An 18,567-nucleotide genomic window follows, 5' to 3' on the forward strand; every position below is an offset into this window, starting at 1 on the left:
GAAGAAGGGAAAACTGAAAGGTGGAAGGACTGTATGGAAGGCCTGTAAAAAGGAAACAAACATGAATCCAATATTACGTAAACATGAAGAACAGATACCATCTTCACAAAGATAAGGCTTACCGGCCAATGATATTCTTCAGTGCGGATGCACTCATATTGCCCAAACTCTGGAATCGGTAGATTGACTGCCGCGAGTAATGAGTATAGTGGGTAGGGGCACTACTAATGTAGTCTGTGGACTGTTAAGTTGGAAGTGTGGGTCTCTGGGGGAGCGTGACAGAGGTAAGACCCTGCAGCCGCACTATCCTTTGTGTCCTTGCTGGCTCAGTCTGATAGAGCGTCCTCCCTGTAAGCAGGAGATACTGAGTTAGAGTCCTGGTCGTGGCACATATTTTCATTTCAATTGTCTCCGTTGATATTTATCAATGCCTGTAAGCAGCTAAAGGTCTGGATTTCATTGTAATTTCAATATTATGTAAGTTGATGAAGATGAGACGGGAGATTCGATACTACAAAAATTTGACAGAGCCCTGAAAGATGAAAGTCAAAATTAGGCCCTCGGAGTAATTACTGACATCATTCAAGAGCTTACCATGACAAAACTACTTCATGCAGTTCGCAAGATACATGATATGAGGGAAATACTCTTGGACTTCAACAAGAAAATAATAATTCCACTTCCAAAGAAAGGTGCTGACAGATGAAATAGGGAAGCATCAGTTTAGGAAATTATAGCTACAAAAATACTGACTGAAATTATTTTCAGAAGAAAGGGAAAACTGTAACAAGCTAATGTCTGGGAAGATGGATTGGGGTTCCGGAGAGAGGCCCTCGTGTGTAGCCTTGTGCAGAAGTGAAGTGTGGGTGGTAAACGGTTGTGACATAGAAGCTTTTGAAATATGATACTACAGGAGAATGCTGATGTAACCAATGAGGAGGTACTGAATGAAACTGGGGATAAAAGAAATATAAGGAAAAGTTAGTTAGGTAATGGAGGGAAGTGTGAGGTGTAAAAATTGTAGAGGGAGACCAATGTGTGATCACAGTAAGCAGGTTCAAGTGGGTGTGAGCTGCAGCACATACGCTGAGATATAGGGGCCTGTGCAGGATAGACTAGTGTGTGCACTGAAGGTCACAATACCAGTGTAAATTGTAGGTATTGTCAAATAAAATAGTCATTTTTGTTGTGTAAATGTTTATATTCCTCAATCTGTGGGCAGACTCCAGCTTATGTGGTTGGCTTACATTTACGTTACCGAGCGAGGTGGCGCAGTGGTTAGACACTGGACTCGCATTCGGGAGGACGACGGTTCAATCCCGCGTCCGGCCATCCTGATTTAGGTTTTCCGTGATTTCCCTAAATCACTCCAAGCAAATGCCGGGATGGTTCCTCTGAAAGGGCACGGCCGACTTCCTTCCCAATCCTTCCCTAATCCGATGAGACCGATGACCACGCTGTCTGGTCTCCTTCCCCAAACCAACCAACCAACCAACATTTACGTCTCTGCCAGACAAGTTGTAACATGCTACAATTTACATAAAATGGTGAGGTTTATTCCAATGTGATTTCCCTCACTTCTTCCACAGAACTCCTATTTACTGAGAAATGTGGTAAATTGGTTAAGACAGTCTCCATTGGAACCACTGGAGTCCAAACCCCTGCCTTGGCAAATTCATTTGCACAATTTTTGTACAATTCACAGTAATATGTTTGTAGGTTTCCCCAAATAGATTGAAGTGAATGCCATGGTAGTTGGTCTTGAGAATACATCGACGTTCTCATCTCACCAAATGTAGCAGGTGTTGCACCGTGCCCTGTCGGGTCCATCTATGCCTTGTGCTCCACGCATCTTCCTTCTTCCTCCTTTTTTTTTTTTTTTTTTTTTTTTTTTTTTTTTTTTTTTTTTTTTTTTTTTTTTTTTTTCCCCAGATGTTAACGAGAGATGTGTAACTGAAAGTCCTGATGTGTGTCTGTCACTTTTTACAGGTACAAGCGAATCCTGGTGATAATCTCGCACTCTCAAGACTTCCTGAATGGTGTGTGTACCAACATTATCCACTTAGACAAGAAGAAATTAAAGTATTACACGGTGAGTAGTTTTCTTTTTTTCACTGCACGTATTCAGACTCATTAGACTCACTGTAGTGGGACTTGAGACACAAGTATGTCCGAATATGTGCAGTACTGGATGTACTCCTCCAGGCACTCACAGGATGGATACTGTTTAGTGTGTTTGCTGTACCACTCGGATACTGACTGCTGCTGACGTGTCGGGAACTCGCAGACGGGGTGAGGGCAGATTGTCGATGCCGCCTTTACCAGTCACTTTTGATGAGTTGCAGACGTTCTTCTCTGTCTGTGATCTGTTAATCTTAACCCAGAGCTCTCAGGACTGATTTGTGAGAGGAAAGTGGATTGTGAGTGGTCTCGCAATCTTCTGTGTCTCCTGAGCTCGCACTGGAGATAGAGAAAAGGTGTAGTGTATCTGGACAGAACAACTTTACCCTCTTCAGTACCACTGATAAAATAAGTAAAGAAAAATGTGTTGTGGATTTTATTGTTCTTAAGCTTAGTTACATTCTAAATAAGAGGATAATTTTTAACGTAAAAACAGTGTGTCCTGTCACGTGATGTCCATCCATGGTCGGCCACTCTTGGCCAGTCTCTAAGTACGCTGCCATTACATTTCACATCTCTGCCATTGTTGGTTATACTGCTTCATTTGTCGCCGTGTTGATCAGCAATCCTACCAATTGTGAAGCACACTCAGTAATTTGGTTCTTAAATGCGAAACTAGTTCATCCTGCTGAAATTCACTGGTTCAAGTTTATGGTGCAGGAGTAATGAATGATGGAAATGTGCTCAGAAATGGTGTAGGTTGTTTAATGAAGGAGGGACAAACTTTAATGATATATATATCTCCTCGGAGTGGTGAAGCATCTTAAATCACTTAATAAAAGCAAGTCTTATAGACCAGATTGTATACCAATTAAGGTTCTTTCAGAGTCTGCTGATGCAGTAGCTTCATACAAAAATATACAACTGCTCACTTGACGAAAGATCCATACCCAGAGGCTGGAAAGTTGGGCAGGGCAGACCAATATTCGAGAAAGGCAATAGGAGTAATCCACTAAATTACAAGCCTGTGTCATTAACACCGATATGCTGCAAGACCTTGGAACACATATTGTGTTCGAACATTACGAGTTACCTCAAAGAGCATTCTGTTGATACATAGTAAACATTAGAAAAGGTAATTATTGAGAAAGACAGCTAGCTTTTTACTTACACGAAGTGTTGCATATTATTGACAAGGGATTTCAGATTGATTCTAAATTTCCATAAACCTGTAGATTCCAAGCCTCACAAGCGGCTTGTAATAAAATTGCATGCTTATGGAATATCATCTGTTATGTGATTCAATTTCTGATTTCCTGTCAGAAAGGTCACAGTTCATAGTAATAAACAGAAAGCCATGGAGTGAAAAGAGAAGTGATTTCTGGCATTCTCCAAGGTAATGTTATCGGCTCTCTGCTGATCCTTCCCTTTATACACAGTTTAGGAGTGATCTTAGGTTGTTTGCAGAATTCGCTGTCGTTTATTATGTGGTAAAGTCATCAGAAGATAAAAAAGGTAAAAAATTATTTAGATAAGCTATATGTATAATGTGAAAATTGTCAATTGACCCTGAGTAATGAAAAGTATAAGGTCATCCACATGAGTGCTAAAAGGAATTCATTAAACTTCGGTTACAAGATAAAGCAGTCAATTCTAAAGGCTGTAAATTCAACTAAATACATAGGAAAACTAGTACAGACAAGTTAAATTGGAGAAAACACATAGAAAATTTTGTGGGAAGTTGAAAAAACTGCATTTTATTAGCAGAACAATTAGAAAATGTAACAGATCCACTAAAGAGACTGCCTACATTATGCTTGTCCATCCTATTTTGGAGTACTGCTGCATTGTGTGGGATCCTGACCAGATAAGGTTAACGGAGTACGTCGAGGGGCAGCACGTTTTATATTATCGAGAAGTAGGGGAGACTGTCACAAACATATGGGATTTGGGATGGACACCATTAAAACAAAGGTAGGATCTTCTTACATAATTTGTCACCAACTTTCTCCACTGAATGCAAAAACATTGTGTTGATGCTGATCTACATAGGAAGAAATGTTCATCACAAAAAAATAAGGGAAATCGGAGCTCGCACAGAAAGGTATAGGTGTTCGTTTTTCCCTAGAGAATTATTGTGAAGGAAGTTCGATGAACCTTCTGCCAGGCAGTTAAATGTAGATATAATGTAGATATAGATGTAGAAGTGGGGGAGTGTCCAGTAAACGGAGTATGTCCCACAGAGAGCTGTACGGTGGCTCGTGGACTGCAGGTGTAGCGGAGGGCTGGAGGACAGCACAGTAATGTAGACAGCTGCGAGACCTTGGTAGTTGGTGCAGTGGCTCTGCAGTTTCTTGGACCAATTCTCTTGTTCCTCTCTGTTTGCAGGGGAACTACGACGCGTTTGTGCGAACGAGGCTGGAGCTGTTGGAGAACCAGATGAAGCAGTATAACTGGGAGCAGGACCAGATCGCCCACATGAAGGTATGTCCCTAGAAAATTGCATGACAGGTGCCATTCGCAACATTCTGGTGTGTCCCGTGGTAGTCTCTACTAGTGATGGGACCGCACCTACTCGTCACTAGTAGCTTCCAGATTTATGGTTTACACAGGGATCTGACAGAAATGAGTGGCAGAAGTGGGACCTCTATGGCCAGCCAGTTGGGAAAAATATTGTTTTGTCACAGGCTGGGTGATGCGTGAGTATTTTGTGGTTTCAAGGCAATGGTTGTCACAGTGGAAAGAGGACGGAATGGTAAGCTGAGGAGTGTGGGATTGGGACCTTATACAGAAACTTTATATTCAATTTTTACATTGTGTTACGTACATTGCAAGTAAACCAACATCCCAAGAACACTGCTTTAAAATACATTCCATTGCCAGTATTTGAAGAAATGTGTTGCACGTGATTTGCTGCTGCACTGTGCGATGAAGGAGAATCTCAGATGAATGTAAAAAGTTTGATTTTCTATAGAAACTGTAAAACCACCAAGTAATTGTAAAAATGCAATGTTATATGAAGTGTGAAAGTTGCCAAGAAAATTTTCCCCTCCTTTTTATAGTGAATGTCACGCCAGCACTAGTAAAACATAAACTACAAAATAATAAGTCTGTAATTTTATGTAAGTTCTCACGTATGCCTTACAATCCCTCCCTGGAAATTTATTTGCAATTCCAAAGTTTTGTTGCTCTTTACTTTTCAAGCCTTTTATGAAAATATTAATAAATACTATATATTGAGCATTATTTTGGTTTTCTGCTGTGTAAGGAACCTGGTTGTTGTGGTCTTCAGTCCAAAGGCTGTTTGATGCAGCTCTCCATGCTAATGTATCCTGTGCAAGCCTCATCATCTCCAAATAACTACTGCAACCTACATAAATCTGAACCTGCTTACTGTATTAATCTCTTCTTCTCTGTCTAAGATTTTTACCTCTCACCCACCCTCCTCGAGTAATAAATTGATCATTTAATGATCTCTCAGAATGTGTCCTATCAACAGATCCCTTCTTTTGACCAAGTTGTGCCACAGATTTCTTGTCTCCCCAATACTGTTTAGTACTACCCATTAGTTATGTGATCTAACCATCTAATCTTGAGCACTTTTCTGTAGCATCACATTTCAAAAGCTTCTACTGTCTTCTTGTCTAAACTCTGTATCGTCCATGTTTCACTTCTATACATTGCTGAAAAGACTTCCTGACACTTACATCTGTACTTGATTTTAACAAATTGCTCTTCTTCAGAAACTCCTTTCTTGCTCTTGCCAGTATGCATTTTATATCCTTTCCACTTTGACGATCTTCATTTATTTTGTTGCCCAAATAGCAAAACTCATCTACAACTCAGCATTTTGTTTTGTAATCTTATTCCCCAGCATCACCCGATTTAATTCTGGTACATTCCATAATACTTTCTTCGCTTTTGTTGATGTTCATTATATATGCTCCTTTCAAGACAATGTCCCTTCCATTCAACTGCTCTTTCAAGCCCTTTGCTGTCTCTGACAAGGAAACCTCCCCATCGCACCCCCCTCAGATTTAGTTATAAGTTGGCACAGTGGATAGGCCTTGAAAAATTGAACACAGATCAATCGAGAAAACAGGAAGTAGTTGTGTGGAACTATGAAAAAAATAAGTAAAATACACAAACTGAGTAGTCCATCCGAAGATATGCAACATTAAGGACAACGATAGCTAAGGAGCGCCGTGGTCCCGTGGTTAGCGAGAGCAGCTGCGGAACGAGAGGTCCTAGGTTCAAGTCATCCCTCCAGTGAAAAGTTTAATTTTTTATTTTCAGTTTATGTGACAAACACTTAGGTTTTCATTACTTTTTTGGGAGTGATTATCACATCCACAAGAAAACCTAAATCGGGCAAGGTAGAAGAATCTCTTTACCCATTCGCTAAGTGTACAAGTTAGGTGGGTTGACAACATATTCCTGTCATGTGATGCACATGCCGTCACCAGTGTCGTATAGAATATATCAGACGTGTTTTCCTGTGGAGGAGTCGGTTGACCTGTGACCTTGCGTTCAAATGTTTTCGGTTCCCATTGGAGAGGCACGTCCTTTCGTCTACTAATCGCACGGTTTTGCGGTGCGGTCGCAAAACACAGACACTAAACTTATGACAGTGAGCAGAGACATCAATGAACGAACAGACAGATCATAACTTTGCAAAAATATAGTAAAATTTTCAGTCGAGGGAAGACTTGAACCAAGGACCTCCGTTCCACAGCTACTCACGCTAACCACCGGACCACAGAGCTCCTGTGTTCACATTCTCCTTGATGTTGCCTATCTTGCTCATGGACTACTCAGTTTGTATATTTTACTTATTTTTTTCATAGTTCCACACAACTTCTTCCTGTTGTCTCGATTGATCTGTGTTCAGTTTTTCAAGTCCTATCCGCTGCGCCAACATATAACTAAATCTGAGGGGGGGTGTGATGGGGAGGTTCCCTTGTGAGATGATAATGTCATGGGCAAACCTCAGAGTTTTTATTTCTTCTCTGTGGACATTAATTGCAAAGCAACATAAAAATTGAAAATAAGAAAAAGAAATGTTTCCAGATATGGACTCGATCCCACTACTCTCGGATTACTGTTCTTGTCTCTTTCCTCTGTGTCAACCCTGACTGAAAGCTATGCTAATGTTAATGCCCAGACAATGCAGTAATCGTATTTTACTTCTAAACAAAAATTCCTAAAACCATAAATATGTATGAAATGATTGATGACTCACTCACCAGTCGGATTCTCAACCTCGTGATACATTTCCCAAAATTGAAATGTATTCATTTTACATTGACCTCACGCCAAGTTGTTGTTGTTGTTGATAAAAATCAGCATGCCATCTCGTTGAATTGGGTGTACTGCTTGTGGTCTGTGTTTTTCTAACACAATATTTCAATGCCATACCTTGGCGTCTTCATCAGGAGCTTCCTGTGACTGAATGACAGGCTGACTGTCTCCCGTATTTATGTCTGGACTGTGTCTGAGTGGCAGAAGTCTGCTCACACCACGACTATGTTGGTTGGTCGCCGGATGTTCCGCCCACCAGGTGTGTTCCTCGCACTGTCGACAGGCTGCGTTTGCTGTTGGTGACTGTTCTGACTTTCTCCAGTGCCCCTGTCATTCTCCTGGTCATGTATTTCCTTCCATTCTTTTTGTAAGAGGTCCGAAGCTGTGTTCCACGCCGTGCTGAGTTGGTACCCAGCTTCCCGGTTTATCAAGTTCTGTCATCTTGATTTCGATCGATTCAGTGATGACACTATCCCAAAATTTGGGGGTCTGAGATAAGATCCTGGTTTTATCATAATTCATGGTGTGCTCAAGTTCCAAGCAGTGTTCTGCTATTGCCGATGTAGTGGCTTGTTGTAGCCTGGTACGCCTTTGATGCTCTTTACATCTTATGTCCAAGATCCTGGTGGTCTGGCCAATGTAAGACATACTGCATTCACATGGTATGTGGTAGATACCAGGTTTTCTCAATCCCAGGTCATCCTTAACCGTTCCAAGAAGTGTCCTGATCTTGTTTGGTGGGCTGAACACACTCTTGATATTGTGTTTTTTCAGTATTCTGCTGATCTTAGCAGATATAGGCCCTGCATATGGTATAAAGGCTACCCTCCTAGCCTCTCCTTGTTCCCCTCCCTCAGTGTGAGGTTGTCTGGAGGGATGTAGCACCTTGTGGATGTCCCCTGTTGAGTATCCATTGCCTGCGAACACTTGCTGTAGGTGTTCTAACACTGCTGCCAAGCTGTCTGATTCGAACAGTGTTTTGGCTTGGTGAACAAGTGTTCTCAGCACCCCATTCTTCTGTTCCGGATGATGGCAGCTGTCTGCTGGTAGTTATAAGTTGGTGTGTGTAGGTTTTCTATACACACTACGGCCTAATGTGCCATCTGTCTTCATTTTCATCAGGACATCCAGGAAAGGAAGTTGACTATTATTTTCTAGCTCCATTGTGAACTTAATGCTGGGGTGTCTAGAGTTCAGATGGTCAAGAAACTCTTACAGTTTTTCCCAACCATGTGGCCAGATGACAAACGTGTCGTCAACGTTCCTAAAGAAAGAGGTCGGCTTGTAGGCAGCGGTCGCAAGTGCCTCATCCTCGAATCTCTCCATAAACAGATTTGCCACTACTGGAGATAAGGGATTACTCATTGCCACTCCTTCAGTCTGTTCATAAAATTGGCCACCACATAGGAAGTAGGTCGATGTTAAGATACGCTTGAAAAGATCCAACACAGCTCCACCAAATTTTTCACTGATTAAACCAAGTGTGTCCTGAAGTGGTATCCTAGTGAACAGAGACGCAACATCGAAGTTGACCGTGATGTCTTTGTTAGAGATTCGTAGGTTTTTGAGACGTTCAACGATGTCAGAGTTGCAGATGTGGTGGGCACACTTTCCCCACATACGGTACTAACATCTTAAGGTGGGTGGCTGTAGGATAAGTGGCTGCACCAATATTGCTTACGATGGGACACAACGGTATACCCTGTTTATGGACCTTGGACAATCCATGTAATCTAGGTGGTACTGTTGCTTTAGCTTTCAGTTGCTTGACAACCTCAGGCCATCCTGTTTCCTTGAGCAGAGCTCTGGTTTTCCTGTCCACTTTATCGATGGGGTCGTTCTCTAGTGGACTGTAAGCAGGGTCTTCTAAAAGCTGACTGATCTTCTGGTCATAGTCAGTCTTCAACAGAACGACAGTAGAGTTCACCTTGTCTGCCAGTAACACCACTGCGCTTTCATCTTCCCGCAAACTCTTGAGGGTCATCTTCTCATCTCTTGAAATGTTTGTTTTGGGTGGTCTGCCTTTGGTGAGCACCCTGCACATCTCTCTCCGAATCTCTTCTGCAATGCTCGATGGTAGTGTGTGGACCACTTGCTCCACAGAGCTGATGAAGCTGGAAATTGGCAAGTCTCTAATAGTGACTGCAAAGTTGAGGCCCCTTCTGAGTACTTTTAAGGTGGAATCTTCTAATGGGTGACCACGCAAATTTACCACCTTGAGAGTATCATGTGCCTGTTGCACTTTTTTATTCCTACACTCAAATTTTGCCAGTTGTCGAGCTGTAGCATTGTGTATAATGCATGCCGCCAGCGACCGTGGCGTACTGTCCACCCTGTTCCAGTCCTCTGGTGCTGAGTTGTTTGCCAAGTCCAAGTGTAGTCAAAGCAGATCCCTGGAGGTGTCATCCACTCTATGCGACATATCACGGATCCTTTCCCTTACCAGGGCCATACTGGCATGATGCTCAATTCTGTTAGCAGCCTTACATGTTATATGGTGTTTAATTTTGGCAAAAACAGTGTCACGTCTTCTCTGCACCTAAGTAGGAAAATGAGTGCACTCACCATCCTCTCTTTGTGCTGTCATAACTTGTCCAGTAACTTCATCTTCGTGCACATTTCCTCCCCATAGAGTCTTGCAATGTAATTTCTTAGACTTTCCTGGCAGTTTTGTGACATCTTGTTGAATAGGGTGTACTGCCCGTGGTTGCGTTTTTCTAACACAATATTTCAACGTCGTACCTTGGTGTCATCAGGTGCTTCCTGTGACTGAACGACAGGCTGACTGTGTCCTGTATTTATGTTTGGATGGTGTCCGGCGTTTCCTACGCCGTCTGCTCCCGCTGTGACCATGTCAGTTCGTCACCTGACGTTCTGCCTTCCATCCGTGCCCGCATCCGCTGTTTTCCCCGGTGGTGGCCATTTTATGGCGTTCCCTACTAGGTTGGCGCCCGCCATATGCTTTCCTCACACCGTCGACAGGCTGCGTCTGCTGTTGGTGACCGTTCAGACTTTCTCCGGTGCCCCTGTCATTCTTCTGGTCTTGTGTTTTCTTCTGTTGTTGTTGTAATAGGTCCAAAGCAGAGTTCCACGCCGTGCTGAGTTAGTATCCAGCTTCCCTGTTTACCAAGTTCTGTCATCTTGATTTTGATCAATTCAGTGATGACGCTATCCCAAAATTTGGCAGTCTGAGATAAGATCCTGGTTTTATTATAATTCATGGTGTGCTCAAGTTCCAAGCAGTGTTCTGCTATTGCCGATTTAGTGGCTTGTTGTAGCCTGGTACTCCTTTGATGCTCTTTACATCTTATGTCCAAGGTTCTGGTGGTCTGGCCAATGTAAGACATACTGCATTCACATGGTATGTGGTAGATACCAGGTTTTCTCAATCCCAGATCATCCTTAATCGTTCCAAGAAGTGCTCTGATCTTGTTTGGTGGGCAGAACACACTCTTGATATTGTGTTTTTTCAGTATTCTGCTGATCTTAGCAAATATAGGTCCTGCATACGATAGTTGGCAGGGACTTGTTTATCTAATAAAGGTTTATTATTTAATAAAAACTGCTGATGTAACTGGAACTGATAACTGTCTGGGCAGTAGGATTGTTTGACACAATTTCGTACATCATAATTGATGTTTTTGAAAGCCTGCAGCTGTAATTCATTATTTAAATAATGAAATACTGCACTAGTTAAAATTTTTTTTTCATGGTGAGTATGATGTGTTTTGAGAAATTCTACTCATTGTCAAGTGTAAAAGTGTACAAAGTATTTTGTGTGGTGTTGAATATGTGTTATTCTGCATCTCTTGCATTGTGGTAGTCTTTCTGATATTATTAGGTACTGTGCCTCCTCAATTACGTGGAAAACCGCACACATGCAAACTATCACTCGCATTGTTTGTGTAACATCACAAAAAATACATACGTAAATACTGCACTTGACAGCCAGATAATTTGTATATGAGATATGTGGAGGTTTTGAGAGGACATTGGTCTTTCCTAAGGCTCCTGCACTGTAAACTTTTCTGGGCATAGAGCTCTTGTGGACCGAGCCAGGTAGCGCAGTGTTTAGCACACTGGACTCGCATTCGGGAGGACGACGGTACAATCCCGTCTCCGGCCATCCTGATTTAGGTTTTCCGTGATTTCCCTAAATCGTTTCAGGCAAATGCCGGGATGGTTCCTTTGAAAGGGCACGGCCGATTTCCTTCCCAATCCTTCCCTAACCCGAGCTTGCGCTCCGTCTCTAATGACCTCGTTGTCGATGGGACGTTAAACACTAACCACCACCACCACCACCACCAGAGCTCTTGTGGAACTGTTTAATATCAGCTCTGAAAGTTCTCGCTGTAATTTTACAAGAGTTTGTAAATATTTCATATGTTGAGGCCAGTAGGATTACAGGAACGAAGGCTATATTGCAGGGAGATTTCCCACCAGTTCAGTTCAGAAAAGCTGGTGTTGGTGGAAAGGATCTAAATGGCCTGTGCCCTCGTGGTCTCAACCTTAGTTAGTCTTTATTCTTACCAATCTACCCCCTTCCCTTTTCCCATTCCAGCACTACACATCTCTGTAATCCACCATTGCACTCAGTCTTTCTACTTCTCTCCTTTGTGTGTGTGTGTGTGTGTGTGTGTGTGTGTGTGTGTGTGTGTGTCTAGAGGCTGAAAGCTTGCTTTCCGACATTCTTGTTGGCCTATGAGCGACTCGGCATCTCCACTTGTGACTCGACATCTCTTCAATACAGTCAGTAGCAACACTCCTTTTGATAATATTGTCTTTTTGTAATATTACACATATAAATATAATAGAGGGAAACATTCCACGTGGGAATAATATATATAAAAAACAAAGATGCTGTGACTTACCAAACGAGAAAGTGCTGGTAGATAGACACAATAAAAAAACACACAAAATTTCAAGCTTTCGCAACCCACGGTTGCTTCATCAGGAAGTAGGGAAGGTGAGGGAAAGACGAAAGGATGTGGGTCTTAAGGGAGAGGGTGAGGAGTCATTCCAATCCCGGGAGCGGAAAGACTTACCTTAGGGGGGAAAAAGGACAAGTATACACTCGCGCTCGTGTGCGTGCGCGCGCGTGCACACACACACACACACACACACACACACACACACACACACATCCATCCACACATATACAGACACAAGCAGACATATGTAAAGGCCTTTATGTAATATATGAAAGAGAAATAATGTTATCAAAAATCTTGAAAAGATCTTCATGGACTTACTTCACATTTTTACACAATACTGTACTAAACGGTCAGATGGAAACGGCCATAGAGAGGGGGTAGGAAGAGATGGATGGGAGGATTGGTTATGCACAAAGAATGGATGGAGGAGGAAACGTACAGGGGAGAGGGGGTGGGGGTGTGGACGAGAATGCGGGCAGAGGGAGGGCGCAAGAAATTCAGGATGTATATGCAGTTTCCATGCATATTTAGCAGTTGCAAAGCATTTCCGGATTCACTAGTAGTAAATAAAACTGGGAGAGTTCAGACTGGATTATTGGTGGCACTGCCGGTACAGTGATTCGCTTTTGCAGTCATCTGGTGTGACGGAGTGGACGACGTTATTTTCAGAACTACATCGCGAGGTTTGGTCACGGCAGTGCCAAGCTGGCCCGACAGGCGCAGTCGAAGGAGAAGACGCTGGCCAAGATGGTGGCACAGGGGCTGACGGAGCGTGTCACGACCGATAAGACGGTGCACTTCTACTTTCCGTCCTGCGGCAGTATCCCACCGCCGGTCATCATGGTACAGGTGAGTGAGTGTGGGGTCGTGATGCCTCCGTACTGTGATGTTACTTCATATAAACGTTCACAAACAGACCTTCAACAGTTAGATGATTGCAACGGCATCAAGCTTTGTAGGTACATATCCTGTACAGCAAGTTTATCTATATAGTAGATTTTTTACATGGCAGTGCAGAATATGAATGACTTTTAGAATTTTTATATTGCTTTCCTCAAAAATAAAATGGGCTTTTTAGTGACTCAGAGAAGATGCCACTTGTTTACTTGTTTCAATAATGACAGTTGCAGGTTATGTTCTCTGGACATATAACATAGAGTATATTTTATGCCAATTACTTTTGCATTAGCCTTAAAAATTCCAACATTTTATTTTACATCAAAGTAGTGTTATTTATCAGTGACAAAATAGTTGTCTCGGATATCTTTTTAAAATATTTAATATAGATCTGCTGTTTATTGAAGTGACAGTATGTATGTGTACAGGATGATTTTGCTAAGTTGAGGCAAAGGTCAGGAAGCAATCACTGGGAAAATAGGGAGCAAAAACTTTCTTACGGACACAGTCCAGCCAGCGAAGGAAAATTGAGGGAAGAAATTTGTGTAGTCACAAATTTTTGTGCAGTATCAACAATCTAGGAGAAGATGGATTGCTATTTGCTGTAGAGAGAACACATGAAGTTGCAGACGGGCACAAGTAAGACACGCATAAGCTTTCAGCCACAGCCTTCATGAGAAAGAGGAACACACACCATTCACTCACACAAGCAAGCATATTCTGGCCCGAGCTGCTGGAGTGGGTGGTAGGGTTCATGAGGTGGGCTTGCTGGTGTGCATGCATGGTGTGCGTTTTTCTTTCTGATAAAGGCTGTGACTGAAAGCTTATGTGTAAATGTCTTTTAATTGTGCCCATCTGTGACTTAATGTGTTATCATTGCAGTAAGTAGCAATTTATCTTTTCCTACATTTTTATATGCATCTGGAGTTTCCATTGTTTAATTTTTGTGCAATGTTAGGAGGGAAAATTCTTTATAAATCTATTCTTACTATTGTAGGGTTGCAAATTATTGTGAATTGTTACCTTACACTGAAAGCGTAGCTTGCTGTGGACATGTGAAGAGAGGAGATTTTGGTTCTCACGCTGAGACAGCTGATGCTGGCTGCTGGACTGAGTGAGCTGTGTACTTGGTGAATGCTACGTGCAATATGTTACACTTACACTCCATGAATCTCAAGAAGTGCTATTAAATATTAATCAATCTTTTTCTTTCCCGGTGATCTAATGACATCTTGGGTTGTCGGGTGTTCTGCTGGATATCAGTGTCGTACTTGCACGATATTTCGATCACGTAGCTTGTGACCTTCATCAGGTGCGACCTGAGACTGCTCCTCGAGTGGACCTGGTCCAGTATTTATACCTATGGCTTTCCCCCTCCGCCAACGGGTGGGGAAATGTATTCACCAAATCCACACTCGGAAGATTTCCTGCAACGCCTCAAGCAACTGCACATCACAGATTCGGACATCATGGTTAGTTTTGATGTGGTATCGCTGTTCACCAGGGTCCCACTGAAGGACTCGCTAGAACTGATTGCAGAGAAATTTGACGGTGCTCTCTTGGACCTGTTCAGTCATACACTGACATCCACGTATTTCCTGTACAGAAACCAATATTACGAGCAAACTGAAGGTGTAGCTATGGGCAGCCCACTGTCCCCTGTGGTTGCCAACATATTTATGGAGAGTTTTGAAGAGAGGGCATTGGAGACAGCCACATTTAAACCCACATGCTTCTTTAGGTATGTGGATGACACCTTCGTGATCTGGCCACATGGGATGGACAGGCTGAATGAGCTTCTTGAACATCTTAACTCATGCCACCCTAATATCAAGTTCACCATGGAACTGGAGAAGAATGGCCAGCTGCCATTTCTGGATGTACTAGGCCAGAGGAAAGCAGATGGATCAATCGGCCACAGTGTGTACCGAAAACCAACACACACTGATTTATATCTGCAGGCCAGCAGCTGTCACCACCCTGCACAGAAGGGGGTTCTGAAGACTTTGGTCCACAGAGCACGTGCCCTGTCAGACCAAGAGAATCTACTTATAGAGACAGAACGTCTCAAAACAGTTTTCTCCAAGAATGGGTACATGGACAGACAAATTGAGAGGGCACTCCAACCAGCCACTCTACCACAGGTTCCTGAAGAAGACCAAGATGAAGCCAAGAAGGTGGCATATCTGCCCTATGCTGGCTCTCTTTCTGCCAGAATCAGTAGGATCCTCCGTAAACACACTATCAAGTGTGTTTTCTGTCCATCCAACAAGATCGGGGGACTGCTGGGGAGTGTCAAAGACGATCTGGGGTTACGAAAACCAGGGATTTACAATATACCTTGTCAATGTGGCATGTCCTACATTGGCCAGACAAGAACTATGGAGATCAGGTGCAAAGAACATCAGAGGCACACTAGATTAAGACAGGTGTCTAAGTCAGCCATTGCTGAACACTGTCTAGAACTAGATCATGCCATGAAGTATGAGGATACCAAGATTCTAGCACAAACACCCAGATTTTGGGACAGTGTTATAAGAGAATCGATAGAAATTAAAATGGCTGACGATCTTATGAACCGTGACACAGGGTACCAGCTAAGCAGAGCCTGGGATCCGGCTCTGGAATTGTTAAAGGAGCAACGGGGCCAGCTGCAACACTACACAAACAGAAGAACCAGAGACATGGAGATGGAAAACAAGCCCGTGACGGACTGCCAGGCGCACCAGACCGAAGATGTAATACCCAGAAGTGGGATTGGTGGGCGCGGACCACAGAGGGAACATCCAGAGCCGCAGCGGACGAAAAACGGAGCGGCAACGCTCCAACAGGTCATGGTGAGCGGGCGCGGACCGCAGGGGGAACGCTTGGTACCCCAGACCGTAGATGAAACCCCCAGGAGCGGGTTTGGTGGGCGTGGACCGCAGAGGCAACACCTAGAACTGCAGCGGACGGAAAACGGAGCAGCAACGCTCCAGCAGGTCGCAGGGAATGGGCGCGGACCACAGAGGAAGCGCCTGCACCCGTTGGTGGAGGAGGAAGGCCATAGGCATAAATACTGGACCAGGTCCACTCGAGGAGCAATCTTTTTCATACTTAGTATACCAATTTCTATGGATAACTCAGTCATACTGATAAAATTTCAAATAAGTAATTTCAATACTTTCGGAGATGTAAATATTTACCTAAAACACAACTGTGCTGGTATTGTGAAACTGAGTTAGACACTGTAAATTATTCATCTATAGTAGCAATTCAAACTACAACCAAGAGGACATGTTCATACAATCTAATTTTCTGGAATTTTCTTTATTTTCATTACCACAGATTTCTGATGTAATTAATGGAAAATTATTATTTCATCATGTTTTGGTTGTAGGAGTATTTTGGAGGAACTGAGAGGGTGAACAGAGGACATACATAAAGTGAGAATGTAATATTGTATTAAAACTATGTAAATGTGTGTGTGTGAGAAAGTTGTGCAATAAGGGAATTTGCGACCTATGTCAGAGTGAGTTTGATTTTGCAAAAGGCAGCATAAGGGGCATTGAATATTAAATTTATTTGTAATTTATTTTGTGGAAAGGGATTGTATTTTGTTCTCATTAAATTTTATTTAGTTTTGGAATTACGAAATTTCTAGTTTGTGTTGCTTGTGGTAATCGTATTGGCTGACATTAGAAATACTGCGAGTATAGAAGTGCTAGAGATAATCTGATTAACTGCTTAACATACTAGCCAATAGGAATTCAGCATTTCCTACATGTTTGAGTAGGGGTTTGTGCCTTAGACCTATGAGTCAATATAGTTGCTCGGAAGCTGTCTTTTGGTAAACACATGTTAAATCGTGCTGATCAAATTTGTACCGAAATGAAGAAATACAGGCGTTTGATCAGGACTTGTGGTTGACGGAGTGAGTACAGTATTCAGTATTTTGTGAAAATGGAGCCGTCAGTGATTTATTTTTAGGCAATATTCGCGTGTGAACATTTCATGTCATCCATAAACTGTGTGTGGCACATTTTGTGCAGATAATGAGACATTATGGCGAGCACTTCTCAAGATGCCTACTGAACGACTAAATGTTTTAACTTGTACGTGGTTGCGGGTCACTGATTGTCTAGGATGTTTAAAATATTGAGTCAGACTAAGTATCTTGTGGCTGCTTTTGGGTGTGAACTTGTTACAGACAGTCGGTAACATTTCATAATTGATGTTGGGATATTAAATACAGTCTTGGTAGCCATTTTCCTTGTTTTACAGATAAGTAAAAGGAAATTTTGGATATGGATCCATATCAACAGATAAGCTATAGTCATGGTGATACATTAAAGTGTGACCCATCTTTCTGCCATAGAACCAGCACCCAGCATTATGCTACTGCCAGTAATGATGTAACTTCCCGGATCCTCCCGAAATCATCTGAAGATGAACCTGAAAGGGTTCGAAAACCGGTTAATGTAATAAAGCAGTATTATTGAAAAAAGTGACTGGTTGCGGTTGTGTATAACTTATTTACGAAGATAATACTGTTTCAGAAGTTTTTATTGGCATGGAATATCCGAAAAAATACAGCAATATGCAGTATGCAATACCACTTGACATTTCTCACACTCTTACTGTGTATCACTTCTCTTATTCCTGGCTTTGCACACTACATAATTTCTGGAGGGTGCTTTCTTAATGGAATTTGGGGGGGGGGGGGGGGGGGGGGATAAACTTAACAGAACCTAACGTAAGAATGATTGCTTATAACTCACGAAATACTGAAAGAAATGTTGTCTTATACACCACTAAACAGATTGATTTCTCAGATTTCCAATGGTATGTAAATTTCATGCTATCACCTAATAGATAACATGAAAAAAAAGCTATAGCTGCTTGGCCCGTCTCACAGCCAACAATATAATAATAAACTTAAAACTGGCAATCTCCTGTGAGCCAGCTGTATAAGCCAGTGGGTGTTAATATGGCTCTACTGCAGTCTGACAGGGTTCACACATTAGTATCTGTTTTTAACCTACTTCATTTAAAAATAAATGCTAATTTTATACAGTTAAAATAATATTTTTAATAATCTATGATTTTCCATCCCTTTCAAATTGTAAACTTAGTCCTAGAGAGAAAAATGAATCAGTTCTTTCTTGTTGTAAAGTTAATGTATTTTAATTTATTACTGGGAAATATTGTTGGTGGAAGTTCCAGTTTTAGAGTTACTGGATAAAAACATAGTCACCTTCAAACACCACCACCACCCGCAGCAACACGCACTCCGTTGCTCAGAATTTTGAGTATGTATGTTCACTGCACTTCC

The 18,567-nt window shown here is 42.3% G+C and overlaps 1 protein-coding gene across 2 annotated transcripts in view; it reads left to right on the forward strand.

Annotated features, from left to right (window-relative positions):
- Positions 1-18,567, forward strand: part of LOC126108472 (ATP-binding cassette sub-family F member 2) — an 81,799-nt gene that overhangs the window by 28,086 nt on the left and 35,146 nt on the right. For both annotated transcript variants that reach the window (XM_049913719.1, XM_049913718.1), the window contains exons 6-8: positions 1,990-2,092; positions 4,510-4,605; positions 13,026-13,205. In XM_049913719.1, coding sequence (XP_049769676.1) covers positions 1,990-2,092; positions 4,510-4,605; positions 13,026-13,205 — 379 coding nt within the window. The remainder of the gene's footprint in view (positions 1-1,989; positions 2,093-4,509; positions 4,606-13,025; positions 13,206-18,567) is intronic.

This window comes from Schistocerca cancellata, chromosome 11, assembly GCF_023864275.1.
Source record: "Schistocerca cancellata isolate TAMUIC-IGC-003103 chromosome 11, iqSchCanc2.1, whole genome shotgun sequence".
Lineage (NCBI taxonomy): Eukaryota > Metazoa > Arthropoda > Insecta > Orthoptera > Acrididae > Schistocerca > Schistocerca cancellata.